Source organism: Agelaius tricolor, unplaced genomic scaffold (genome assembly GCF_023055355.1).
Source record: "Agelaius tricolor isolate 1412-34295 unplaced genomic scaffold, bAgeTri1.0.p SCAF_6, whole genome shotgun sequence".
Lineage (NCBI taxonomy): Eukaryota > Metazoa > Chordata > Aves > Passeriformes > Icteridae > Agelaius > Agelaius tricolor.
In genome coordinates, this window is record NW_027269266.1 from 34,673,857 (window position 1) to 34,688,460 (window position 14,604).

The 14,604-nt window shown below is 37.4% G+C and overlaps 1 protein-coding gene across 7 annotated transcripts in view; it reads right to left on the reverse strand.

Moving 5' to 3' along the window:
- Positions 1 to 14,604, reverse strand: part of SATB1 (SATB homeobox 1) — a 92,035-nt gene that overhangs the window by 37,523 nt on the left and 39,908 nt on the right. For all 7 annotated transcript variants that reach the window (XM_071429315.1, XM_071429314.1, XM_071429308.1 and 4 more), the window contains 2 exons: positions 8,987 to 9,098; positions 6,211 to 6,665 (listed from right to left, as the gene is read on the reverse strand). In XM_071429315.1, the coding sequence (XP_071285416.1) occupies positions 6,211 to 6,665; positions 8,987 to 9,098 (567 nt within the window). The remainder of the gene's footprint in view (positions 1 to 6,210; positions 6,666 to 8,986; positions 9,099 to 14,604) is intronic.

Genomic DNA, 14,604 nt, shown 5'->3' on the forward strand with positions numbered 1-14,604 from the left:
AAAGCCACCCCACTGTCAGCTACAGGAAATTACCTTAAAAAATACTTTAGCCCATAATAGAAAATATTTGCTTGTATAAGCCTTAGCCACATAGTGGGCAGCTAAAAAAGTTAGAAAAGGCTGGTTTTCTTGTATAACTTTTCCCTCTTCAGTGAAATAAGTAAACAAAGAAAATGCTGTTGATCTTTTCTTTTTTTTTTAACATTTGCCTGCATTTCCACTGCTGTGAGACATTTCTTGGTGATTAGTAATGCCACTAAGTATTCATTCTCCTCTCTTCCCCAATCACTGTCATGACTCTTTGACCTGGGAGCAGAGCAGAGCAGAGAACAGCATTGCAGGGAGAGGAGGGGAGATGACAGAGCATGGAGAAGGCAGGAGGAGTTTGCTTCTAGGCTCTAAACCTAAAGGTCAGTATATGTTAGAAAAATCCATGAAAATGAAGATGTAGCACCAGGTGCAGGCAGACTTAGAACACAGTTTGCCTGCTTCACATATTATTTCATTGCTACTACTTCAATTTTTGAGCACAAAACTTTAGCTAAAAGTTGTTAAGACAAAGTGTACAATGGGAAAAATCCTAGAAAGAAAATATTGACTCTCACATTCTGGCCTGTGCTGATGTGCACAGATTAACTGTCCATTTTACCAGGCTTGAACTGGTTTTCCAAGATATTAGTCTTGGTGCGATCTCCTGATACTGTACCTCAAATTGCATGAAAACTAAGCTTGTTTTGCAAAGAGATTATAAACACTGTTAGGCTCAGAGCCCTCATCACTGTTCCTCCCTTGTATTCTCTTTGCAATGGAAATGTATTTTTTTTTAAATATTCCCAGGTTCCATTGGAAAAAAAAAAAAGAAAGTTTACATGTCATCACAAGTATAATTCATTACTAATGGCACAAAAATGTTCAATAAATATTATCAAGGCTTTCAAAAGCTCATTACAAATTCTTTAAAAATGGAGATAAATTAAAGTGTCTGCCAATATGAACAAAAACACTGCCTGTCTGGCCCCCAGTTTGTCTCCTCCTTGAACATAATCACTGATTCAAATAGATTTTTATCAGTTTGATAGAACTTCAAAGCTTCCAGAAGAAACATGCAATTTGCCCAAACCTTCCCAAAACATGCAGAACACCCCTGAACACTATCCCTTTGGTTGCAGGGCCCTCCTATCCCATGTCCAGGTGGAAGATTATTCCCAAACTCCACTCCCAAACCTGGACCCTAGCCAAGTAAGTTATAAGCAGACACATTTATCTATGTCGCTTAGTAGCAAGAGGAGAGCTGTCATGATAGTGTAATAGCACCTTTTTACCTTTTATTCAATAGTGATATGGATAGTGTACTTTTTCTTAAATTACACTATGAAGAATTATATGAATACAGTGGCAATTTCTGTTATACTTAAGCAGGCAAATTTCTCTCCACCACATAATTTACAGAACTCAAATTCAATAAAACATTACATGATGGTCCATTACTGTTATCAATTTTGAATAATCCATCTTCATTTTTCATTTTACTGGAAAATAAAGTGTGCCAAAGACAAAGTGGAAGGAAAAAAAAAAAAGTAGTGCCTGAGAAGGTGGATTGTGTAAACTTAGATTTTGTTTTACAATTACACAGAGCCATTTAGTGCATCCAAGCATTCTCCTCTGAAATAGCATTTGCCCAGAATTAGCATGAGCACAGTCCTAAATACACAGAAGTTTTTACATATGAGAAAAGGCATTATACATGAATGTAAGGCAGTACGTCCTGGCAGCTAATATTTTAAACAAGCATGGGGCTCAAGTAGAAAGAAGGGAGAGAGAAAAGTGAAAACGCTGAGAAATATTCAAAAACCTTCCGAAAAAGGGAAGGAAAAGTGTGAAAAAGAAAAGTATCAAAATTCAGACACGGAAAAGCAGCAAAAAGCACTCTTCCTTCTTTCATAAAGACAGGGCCATGAGGTCACCTCTGTATAATAGCACCCAAGTCCCTGCAGCAAACCTTTCAGCTGAAAGTGTACACAAACAGAGAGAGGCAGCCCCCAGTTCCAGTTCCAGCCACAACCATGACTAACATAATTCCTTGCTCGCACAGTGCGGGCTCGTCACCCTGCCATGCAACAGGCTAAACTGCACCTTGCAGTCAAATGTCAGACTGTGGGAACTCAAGCCTTTCGCTTCCTGACTCATGTTAACATTTAGAAACGCACAACACAAATGGGAGAGGAGTTGATTTGTTTGTTTAGGACTCTGAGGGCAGTTCAGCCCAACAAATGTTAATGTTGCACTCCAGCTTTAAGAGCACAACAGAGTATAGTTTAAATTCCCACTTTAACTTAATATTTGAAACAGTAGGCAGAGCTTCTCTGCTGACAGGGGCCTATGGCACCACACTTTAGGCGGGGGGGGGTTACCCCAATGCATCTTTCACTGTCACCCTGGCTGCTCTGGGCTACCCAGGGTAGCAAACTGATCACAAATACCATTTTCTAGCCTGCAAAGCACAAGAAAATATGGAACTTGCTCTTTCAGCACAGTAGAGGTATCTGCACAGTGCACTGACATCAGCTAAAACAAAATACTATGTTTATTATTTTGATGAACTGGCAACTGAAACATAAGCATCTCAATTTACCAAAATTATCCTGGCAGACTGGAGACCTTTGGACACCTTGCTTGAGGTGAAACTCAGATCTGCCAGCACAAGTACTAACTCAATACAGTTTTCCGCGGTGCGCTGAAAGGAGGTGCTAACAGGATTCAACCTGTTTCTTTGCATCCAGTGAGTTGGAATCACAACTGCTGAAGGACAAGCTAAACTTCAGATCCTACTGTACTCTGAAGGCTTCCTAGATGGACCATAGAGAAATTCCTTCTGCCAAAACTTCTTCTGCTCCCTGCAACAGTTGTCCTATTGTGCCTGTATAGATGTGAAAGTTTCATTCAAGTTATAGGTATCTGGACCTTGATTAAAGTTTACAAAGCACATTCCTGAGAATTTAGTTTTGAAATTACCAATTGGAACTTAAGGATGGGGGAGAAATTATTCAAGAACACATTAAAGTCACATTTTTTCTTAAAGACTCGCTTCTAAGGTGTAGCTAAGGGGTTTTTTTTCAGCTTTATAGATAATTAGTAATAGTAAAAAAAAAAGACTCTCTAGTTCTCAGAAATATCTTTGCCAAATTCTTGGACTGTGGAAAGATAGAAAATATTTCTAGTTGACATTTTTGTAGCCAAATTAAAATACCTTGAAAATTAGGACCAAGTGTTGAATTACCACACTACACTGGGAGAAACTTCCCACCCAAAAACCATCACAAAATTCTGTATTCATATTGTAGAGCATTAAGTCTGAAAAACAAAAGCATCATCAGCCAATTTCGAAGTCCATTTTATTGCCTAAACATTAAGCTAAATAACTCTTAATTTATAGATTGCTTCCTTCCTTAACTTTTACACTGAAAGCAAATCTCTCCCCTCATCTGAGACTGTATCTTGACACCAGGGTTTTCTTGCACAGAACTCCGAACCAATTTCAGCGAGTTCTTACGCCTTTAGAAACTGATGGCATGATATGGTCCCTGGACACGGCTCAAATATGCTTATGACAGTTTCAAAAATGTCACTGGTAGGCCTGAGTTAGCTTTCTATCTCAGAAAACAGAGCATGAATTTAAACAAGCATTTTCTAGCAAAAAAACCCCAAAACTTAGGATATTACATCACTATTAGAAAATAACTCCTCAACTGCATCAGTTATTAAAGTACTATCCTAATTTTAGCTCAATGTGATGTATCCTTGAATAAGCTGTGAAGAATTCAGAAATACAGCAAGCGGAAAAACTATTTAAATGTTTCATGTAAAAATTGCTGGTCCCACTGTTTACCATTGGATATTACCTGTCACTATGGGTAAAATTAACAATTTCCAGGTTTGTAAAGGTGAAATGCACCCGCAACAAACTCTTCTGTATTTCAGTGGGGCTTTGCTTCATATAAAAAGTATGCTGAGATATTTCTTGGCAAAACTGATGTTGACACTCTCTAGGCTCCTAGTATTTTTCCTTTTTCTCCTTATGTTTGCCACAAAACATAACAAATATTGCAAAATCTTTCCTAGCTAACTGTGAATACTAACTTGATTAGCAAAAACAATTTGTAGGATGTAGGAATACTACTTTGTGTTCTTTCAAATACATTTGATTGAAAATTGCCAAAATATATAGGTGTTTTTTGTATCGCTTTAGGAGAATTGTTTTCAGTGTTCATTTTGGGGTTTCCTCCCAGTTCTGGGTCACTCTCAACACATCTTACCAAGCTGGTAAACCACAAAGTCTGGAGAAGAACTGAACTTTAAACAAATATTTAATAACATTTGTAGTAAGAAAAATACATAGCAATACATATTTTAATATATATTTAGTGTAATAATACTAATATTAAAGTAAAGAATCAGTATTTGCACTAGAAATCTTTTTCTATAGTTGCATTTATCACATCGAAAGAGCATTTTCTCCTACTCTGTCATACAAATTCTATGTCCAGCAGAACCAATCATCCTCGTATTTCAGGTAACAAGTACTGCTTATGCACAAAGGAATTGCCAAAAGCTGCATGCAAAACTAGCTGACAAAAACTGACCACTTCAGAGGGGGGAAAGTTTAAATAAAACAATGTGATTTTAGGCAAACATGAGAAAGAAGTAAATATAAAATAAACTTAATTTTCTGAATTACTTGCTAGGCTTTTTTGTCCAGGTAAGATGGCAGCTGCAAACCACTGTAACATAAAGCTACTACTATTGCTTTAATACCTTAGAGTACTAACAATTAAATTTTTAAACACTGTATGAAACAAGACTCACTTATCTGTAAATATAACAACTATCACTGCCTGGACCTAACGTAATGTAAATAATGCTTGCATGAGTTCACGTAAGCAATGAAATTTGGTATGCAAGGCCCAGATCTTGAAACCCTCCTCTGTTGTAAAGAGGAAAGACACACACACACACAGATTCCTACAGAGAATTCACACAATGACTCTACTTACTTTTAGCTAAAGGAGTATGTAAAATATTGTAACGCAATAGTAATTCAGAACAATTATAAATGACATGCTGATTCAAACCTGCACAAGAGCATATGAAACAGAATTTTTATTCTCTAAGCTATGCAGGGAGAAACAAAAATGTTTCAAGAGAAGCTCAAATGATAATATTTTTTGTTATACTATAATCTACAATAGGCAAATTGTTCCCTAAGTATGTGTTTTCATTTAAAAATAGGGAACCTAAAGCAAATTTACCTATATATTTTTTAAATATTTCCCATTTTACAATGTCCTATTAAAAATATTTTATTCTGTGTTATAACATATTTCTAAAATTTTGAGATCTTATTATTTGCATCCAATATACTGACATTTCTTCTATAATTTCTGCTTGATTAAATTCCATGCAACATGGCATTAAGTTAAATTCATAGAGCAGAATAAATTATAACAGGGTTAGCTTCTAAAACAGGTGTAAAAAATAACACATTTTAGTGTTACTTATCAGCTTTGCTAGGGCTGGCTTTTTCTGCATTGAAGAGCTGAAGTATATGTTCTGACGTGGACACCGGCAAGCTCAGCAACTACTGTTTTTGCAACAAACTACAAAAATACATGAAGAGAGTAGATGATCTAGAGATAAAGCTTTTAATTTTAAATCTCTTCAGAAGTCTAAAAAGATGCTATTAGGACTTTCACTGAGAAATAATAAAAATAAATGCAAGTATAGATAAAAGACCATCTCCAGTACACCTGTGAAAGAAGCCAGGTTGTTCAGTGCGTGCAGGTGGTCAGAGTGGGTACAACTCTACAACACAAAAGGCAATCTGTTGGTGACTTTGTGAATGGCTCTGCATAGAGCTGTTCATTTCCTTTATTGGGAAGTTCAGCTATTCATAAACCATCACAACTGGAGAGGAACCATGCTTCCTGTAAGAACTGTGGATATTTCCACAAACCAGTCGCTGACGATTTCAGTAGTTACCAACACGGATAGTGATCCTGCAAGAAAGCACGGCTCCTTCAGAGGAGCTAAGAGACAAGGTAGAAATGAGAAGATAGACTTAGAAGATGGCAATTACTAATTAGAGAGAGAGAGAGAGAGAGAAGAGACTCTTAGACTTTAAAAAAAAAGACTTCAAGAAAAAAGACAACTGACCTGAGTTCGGTTAAAAGCCACGCGTGCAAATACTGCCTGTGAGATTCCTGCTCGTTTCAATTCATCACGGACCCACTGGTAGATTTCGGAAGACACCTCTGTGTTCGTTGAGACCTGCTGCTCCAACGGCTTGTTCATGGATCTACTGACAGGAGGAGGGTGGTTCAAGTACTGTTGGTTTAAGGACTGCTGGGCTAGAAGTCTGTTCACTGCATACTGCTGGTTCAGCAACTGGGCCATTACCAGCTGCTGATTTACCAGCTGAGGGCTAATGGGAGTAGATACAAGTCCAGGGTGCAGGTTTGGAAGCGGGGTCCGAACTGATGGTTGACTACCATGAGAAAGCTGAACAGGAGATGGAGGCTGTTCGGCTGTGTTCCCTGGGACTGGCTGCTGACCGAAGTTGACATGGTTGGCACCTTGCTGGGATAGTTCAGAAAGGCTATCCATCTCAACTACAGCAGAAAAGAAACATTGAAAAGGCCAACATCAGACTGAAAAATCACAACCTTGACTGTCCTCACAAGACATGCTAATAAAAGTAAACAAATGTAAAATGGTGCAATGTAACCCAACCATGAGAAGGGCTGCTGCATTCCACTGTGACAGACGCAGGGGACTTCAGACAAAGCAGTAAACAACTAGAGACGGGGCAAAGACAAGAGACAAAAACCCACTCTGTGTTGAAGGTAATGCAGGTGAAACAGCAAGTGCATCTGTGCAAAGGGTAAGGAGGGCTTTTGTGGGAAAACATGTCCCAGCCAGAGAGACAGAAGCCCCTGGTGACTGGTTTTGCTCCTCCCATGAGGTCCCTGCCATGACATCTGCAGTTCCCAGCAACTGGAAATCTGTAATAAGTAGGGTGAGGTGCAGACCTCCCTATGCTCTGCTAATTTCTAGATGCTGCATCAATTGTATGGGACTGCTAGGAACTAGTATAATTTATGTAAATTACACAGATGGGCTGCTTTATCTTGCAACCATGTATGCATGGTTTTTTTCAGTGACTTGCAACATGGTTGAATTTTTTCTTATATTAACTCATCTGTCTTTGACACACCCTCCTTTTTAAATAACAGCACAGTTTTTTAAACTACAAGAGTTCTTCCAGTTCCCCTCTTGTACATGATTAAACAATATAAAATAACTCAAGGTTGATATGAAGGAGTCTCCTTTTTATCAGCATTTGTAACTTTTTTTATTCTAGAGCTTTAGCAGCTCTGGTCTAAGAATAGCCTTAAGCAAATAAGCTTTATTTAAAAACCAAAAGTCCAGTATTTTCACAAAAGTGTTGTACCAATTTTTTTCTTATCCTAGTAAGACTTTTTTTTTTTCAAGGCAGTGTCTGAGCTTGTCACAGTAGTTATGATCTTCACTAACAGTCATCAGTGCAAGGCCACCCTTTCCTCCACAAGTATCAGATCTGGATGAAGAAATCAGCACTCGGACTCCCACCTGCATCCCCATCTTCCTCCCCTGTCTTATCACAGAAACTTGATAAATAAAAAGCAAGCCAGTTGTTCTGCAGAGATTTCTGGTGTCCATAGCCTGGATCAATACCCAAGCAGAGGCTCTCCTGCCCCTCACACAGGTGGCTTTTGGGGGCAATGCCACTGCCTCTTCTGCCAGTATCATTTTACACAAAAATACACAAACATACATTTTCTATTTGCTGGCTTCACTGACTCCAAGTGAATGGAAGATGAATCCATCTTGGCAGAGCGTATAATTAAAATTTTGCGGGAGTTGCCCCATACATGAGCACCACTGCAAAGGATGTGGGAGAGGCTGCTGTGGAAAGGTCATTCTGCCCATATGGCCACTCTGCTGCCTCACACATGGACCACCTGAAACCAAGTGAAGTCTTCCCACTAAATTTGGTGGTCTCAGAAGAAGGGTTCCATGTTGCACAGGAGGTACAAAGCAGATTAAGGAAAGAAGCTGCCTTTTTTCACTCAGGGAAAGTAGCGATCAACCCAAGTGGGCCATTCACTCGGAACAGTAATTCAAGCAATTATCACAAAAGTGATGCATTGTCTTCATTACAGCCTTAAGCTATAAAAGGCAAGGAACCCGTTTGGGTAGATGAATGATTTTGCCTCAAATACTGAAAGCTAAGTCAAGCTCAAAATTCAATCCATATTGAGGTACTATTTCTCCATTCTGTTGAAATCTATGTAGAAATTTTCTGACATGGAGTTCAAAATTATGTGAACAGGTTTAAGAAAGATAAAAGGTATCACAGAATTGACAGATTTTTTTTCTCCAATAATTTACGTGTGCTTACAACAAGCAAACAATTGTCACAACCACTGTTTGTTAAAATTAATTGAAATTAGGGTCCCAAGGTTAGAGAAAGATATGAATTTATAAAATTACAGCATTCTGGCTGGAAGGTAGTGATAGCTGTAGAAGCCTGTTTCTTTAAATATACATTAGCCAGCACGAGAAAAAAAAAATACATACATTAAAAAATCAGTTCGTCACAGTTCCAGGAACAGGTTTTCTAAACAATTATTCTGGGTGGTAGAAGATCTCTAGATTTGCAGAATGACAGCTTTACATCTCTGGCAACCCAAGTCAGCTTGGCTGTTTCAATAGCAAATATTTATTTAAATGAATTCTTTCACTATATATGTACTTTCTACATCTACTCATCAAAAGCATCCTAAACTTATCGTGAAGGGAACTGGCTTCTTATATGACTGTGACAGACCTCAATGTGACACATAATGGTATGTAACCACCATCAAGGCAATTTTTTTTTTTTGCTTACCCATCATATCTTTTGCCTTCTTGAAATGTTTATACCACCTTCCAAATTCCTGACATTTTGCTGCTGAGACATTTGCATAGTAAGTGCTGTTCACAATGGAAGAAATCATACTCTGTGTGAAAAGGGGAGAAGAAAAAAAAATCTGTAATATAGAGCACTACAAGTCAAAGCACAAATTATTTCAATTGTTGAGCCAATATATTTTTAAAGTTTGAGAACCATGTTGCATTTAAAATCCCATCATCCAAAGCCTTTTAAAAAACTCATTAATTGAGCATGAAAATAAACCAAGGTATATTGTAAATGGGAGCAAAAATAGCAGATGTACTAAGGGAAGAACAAAGTTATCGAACAAGAAACATCATGCAATGGGATGAGCGCTAGAAAGAAGATGCTAATCTTGAAAGTGAATTTTGTTCACCCTATTTCTGCTTTTAAATTTAATTGACCCTTCACACACCCACACAGGCATACAATTCCTACACTGCCTTTACAAATGCAAGCAGTGACCCAAGTTACCCATGTCCAGTTCCTCTGTGCCACTTATCACAGAGTCGACACCAAAAAAATCATAGGATAAAACTTTATCTGAATGACCTATGAATAGGATAAAATATGGGATTTATAGTAGAATAAAATATATATCTAATAACCCAAGATGAACCCCTGTTTTTCCTAAAACAGGGTATTTTAAGGGATTTGCAAAAACAGGCTTATGAAAAGCTTATTGTCATGTCTAATTCTGTAACTGAGTATTAGCTGTAAAATAGACCAAAGGAAGATCAAGATGATTTTTTTCTCAAAGGTTCTCGAGATATCAGATAGCTACAGTGAGAAATTTACCTTCTGCTCAGTTTTGACCAATTTTAAAATAGTGGAATTTACAATGCATAAAACTTTCAGTTCCAGTACATTCTTTTACAAATCAATTAAGACCAAGCCTTGCAAAATGAGATAATGCTCCAACTTGAAATTATACTCAGTATATGATGTATGAACAACAAAATTAGCAAATATACTTTCAACAGACTGAACTTTGCCACCCTTTAAATTTCTGTGTGGAAAGTAGTTACTTTTGGCTTAACTACAAGAATTGTCCAGTGTATCAAAACAGCAATGACAGTCAAGAAGACAAAGACTTGATTATTACATTTTTTCACTATTCAGCATGTAACATTTAGACATATTTGTGCTGTCTGAAGAATCATTTAGAGCATCAACCCTTTGTTACACCAACTACAATAGCCACTGGAAGGAAGAGCCTGGAGTAGAAATGCAAAAAATGTTACTTTAAGTTCTTCTTTTAAAACCTGGTTCAATTTCTGACTAAAAGTACCTTCCTTACTGATCTTAGTGAAGTTCATTATAACCATTTTCTAAGGCACTGCTCAGTAGCAAGCTGTTCGTGGAGGCTCAGAACTGCTAGAGGGAGGCAGCATTATTTATGCCAAATGTGGATATCCCCTACTCACCAGGCACATATTTTAATGTTTCTCCGAATCACCAAAATTCTTGCCATTTCTTGATACTAATCTGTCATTTCTGAAACTACCTAGAAGCCTTTTGTTAGTGGTATAAAAGGAGAGTGAAATTTTAATAGTCCAGCCTGAAAGGCCAGAACCAAGCTCAGCTGATCCCAATTGCAATTTCCAGTTTAAGAGCAGTATACTTAAGGTTTAATATGTACAAAATTATCTTTTAAGCTCTTTTATAGATTGAGCCATCTTAAACATGGGCACATGATATATAAGGCGTGATTTTAAAAGTCCTGTGGATCTGAGCTGGCAAATTATATGACTGCACAGACTACTGCAGAAACTGCAGATCTGTATGTGCAAAATGGGGAACTGCACCTGTCAGAGGCCATCATCCCACATCAGCTCATGTGTATTTTGCAGATGTCATTTAAACTTCAAGGTGGGTTTCTCTTATTTTACTTTGCCCCTTTCAGATTTGTTCTCCTGCCCAACTAACTTAAAGTATGAAAATACGTATATTAATTTTAGTAAATTACCTATTATTGAAGATGTTTGTCTAAGATTTCCTAGTGCTCCCTCCCATGGAATTTTACAAAAACAATACAGAAATGACATGGCAGTTTGCAACACATCCCCTCCTTCTTCAGGAATAAATTTAATGCAGTTACTTTACAACCAAATAACTGGGACTGGTCTGTTTAAGGAACACTGCTGGGAGTTTTAGTTTCTCTGACACAATGTGAATTTCAAACTTTGACGGCTAACACTGTGATGGCACTCCTGCTCTTCAAAGTGGATTAAAAAAAAAAAAAAAGACAGACATTATAAACACATTTAAAAATGAAAATTATCCTGCATTTTCTTTGAGAACACTTCATGCAAACATTCAAGTGATATTACCTACGCTAAGAATCCTCATCAGGAGGAATCAATGATTTATTTACTAATTCACTGAAGGCAAGATTTTACAAGCCAGATAAAATATTATTACCTTGTTAACTCAGAAAATATCTTGACAACACTGAAATTCATTGTTTCTATTCTTTATTTATTGTCATTAAATGTGCAGTCACATCAGTGCAGAGAGATGCACTTGGCTATAGAAATTTCCTGTTGCTATAGAATTCTTGTACATTTTAATACCAATCTACATATATAACTGTCTGGTATGTTTATGGCCTAAAACTTAAGATTAACCCCATGAGATAGTGGTCTTCAGAGATTCACTATCTAGATTGAAGGCATATTGATGCTTTTCATATTACCTGGGTCATTACCAACGAGGAGTTCCCCATGTCTTGAATTATCAATAATCAAAATCAAAATTATTGTATTTGAAGCACATCATATTCTGGTACTACTGCACATATCCTCCTTATCTGTGAGGCACAGAGGCAGATGCCCTCTCCATACAAGGATGACGAATATAAATATATCATACAAATATTCAAATGCATCACATGCATCATTCATAATCAGGTTTCTTTTTCATATGTTGCAAAGAAAATTGAGAGAATGCAGAAACTGGTCACAGACACGCAATCTTAACTTATCTCCTTGTAGTTTATCCACAAAAGTAAGTAGTGAGCCTTCAAGATCTCAAATTTCCCTCTTTTCCCTCTCCCATATCTCCCTCCCCCCAGCCACATCACTTGCAGTCAGTCATGTTCTGAGAATCGGGAGATCTCATCTGAAATGGTGCCACCTTCACAGAAATCCCACTATTCTGGAATGATACCATCTGCTGCAGCCCAAGTGCTCTTTTTTTAGCCAAATAAGTTAATTATAATTAGGCATCCAACAACTGTGTGAAGGTAGGGGTAGAATTTGTTCTGAGGTTCAGCTGAGGTTCACCCAGCGTAGATTGAACCAAATCCCATTTTCTCTGGAAGATTAAATACCAGAGATTAAATACCAGACACCATCTTTTTCTCAAAGAAGTTGGGGAACTCCCTGGGGAAATATCATAAATCTCAAGCAGGAATCGTTTCATATGCCCATCAAACGAAACCCAATAAAATGGTAGCATCAGACACCTTTTGTTTTGTGCCAGAATCTAACGCAAGGTGCACCCTGCAAGATACGGGAAGGACCCGAGCCTTTCATGCCGGCTCATTGCTGCAGCCACTGCTGCAGGTGCTTCAAGGGAGGCATTTCTGAGTCATTGCCTCTAACACTGCTCTTCAACCAGGTGAAGTGTTGCTCGATCATCACTAAAAGTATACTGTTGTCCTTTTTGCAAAACAACAAAAACAATGTTAATCAGGTTAATTCAATCATCTAAACCAAAACTGTTCATGCTTTTCTGCCAAATCAACCAACCACAGCAAAATCTGTTATCAGTGATTGCTCAGCTTCCAGTCAAAAAAGCTTTTAACCCCCACAGTCCCAAAACTTCCACTAAATAACCTTAAAATTATTTTTATATGGGCAGAATAAGGTTGTTTTCATGCCTCATGAAGGGGTACTTGGGCTGCAGTATTTACAAAGAGCAAATATATGCTAACAGACTTAGGAGAGAGTAACAGACACAGCAGCTTCCTAGAACAACTCGGCTGAATTAGATATCAGGGATCCCTTTGCAATTTAAACATTTTTCTCAAAAGAAGCACTGTAACCAAAACTTATTTAGGCCTTCCAGGTAGTTTAACTAGGAAAACAAAATCTGAGCTTTTTAGCAACTCATTCATTGGTGTTTAAAGCTTCAAGCCTGCTCAGTGGAAGGGGCAAGGGCTGCAACAACTTATTTACACAATTATCTAAATACGATTAAACAGCTGATGGACAAATATTAAACTGGAAAATGTATAGTCATTTCAGCTTAATGTAATCCCCTTTCTGTAAACACCCAAGATGATTTTTTTTCAACCAGAACAGTCCTGACATCTCATAAGCCTAAGGGTGAATAGCAAGAGATTGTTTTTGATAGTTATAAATATTCAAAAGACATGCAGACCATCTGCTTTCATAATACAGGTAAAGCAAGACTGAAATGGTGACTGCTGTATAAAAATGGTTCTTTTAACAAAGTCTTCCTCTCCTCGAAAACTATAAAGACAGATGTCAAAAACTGTTTACACAGGGTAATCAGGAGCGTGCAAAATGTAATATTCCTTTTACACACAGTGCTTGCTAAAGAGATTTTTTTTTCTTTTTCTTCCCATCTGTGTGTTGCAACACATTTCTACAAGTTAAAAACATTTTTTCAAACAGAGATCTCATGAATACCCAAAAACATGCTATCTGGTTTCTGAATGCTAATTAATTTCAACTAAGGAATCTGATTTTTTTTTTCTGTAGAAAGGAATGCATGCTTTTCAAATGGAGTATTTCAACAATGACAGACACTGAAAACAGAACACCTCACAAGTTTAATTTTGCACTAGTTTGACACTGGCTATTTTCACAACTGTTTTACATTCAAACCCGCATCTGCTAAATCTGACTATAAGACAGGCAGCAACTATCCTCTCACTTTTCAAATGAGATTATATTTACGTTTTACTATTTATCAAATTTTTCAGTATAAAGCCTTGTAACAACATAATGGTTTTGTAAAGTGGTAAGTAGAAGATACCTCATCTTACAAGCAGAGTATGAACAGTGCTGCCCATAAACCCTACAGTCAATTTTCAGAGCTGAAACACTAATCTTGACAGTACCCTTTTAATGTATTATATTAATGGTACAGAGGCGTTAAGCACCTTTTTTATAATTCTCAATAAAATGAACATTTACTGAACAATCTGTCAAACCACTGGCTCCATTTTTTAAAGCCAAACTTTTAAGACTTTATTCTATTTTGTCTCCCATAAATCCTTTGCTTTACATCCCTAGACACCAGCAGGGAGGCATGTTCCAATGCTGCAAACTTAACATGCTTTTTTAAAAAAAAGTAAAAGAGAAAAGCTATGAGCCTTTGTCCCTAGACCTACTTTGAATAGTGATAAAGTTGCAGAACAGAACTTAAAGATTTGGGGGCAGATGGAGGAGGGGATCTTTTCATAAAGGACAGAGGAACTTTGTTTCCTCTATTCTAGCCACTATCAGGGGCTTTTGTTTGCGTGGAAATAGCAAGCATCAGTTCTAACAGAAGCTGAACTCTTACGAGTGCTTATTTCTCAGGAGGCTCCACGTTAA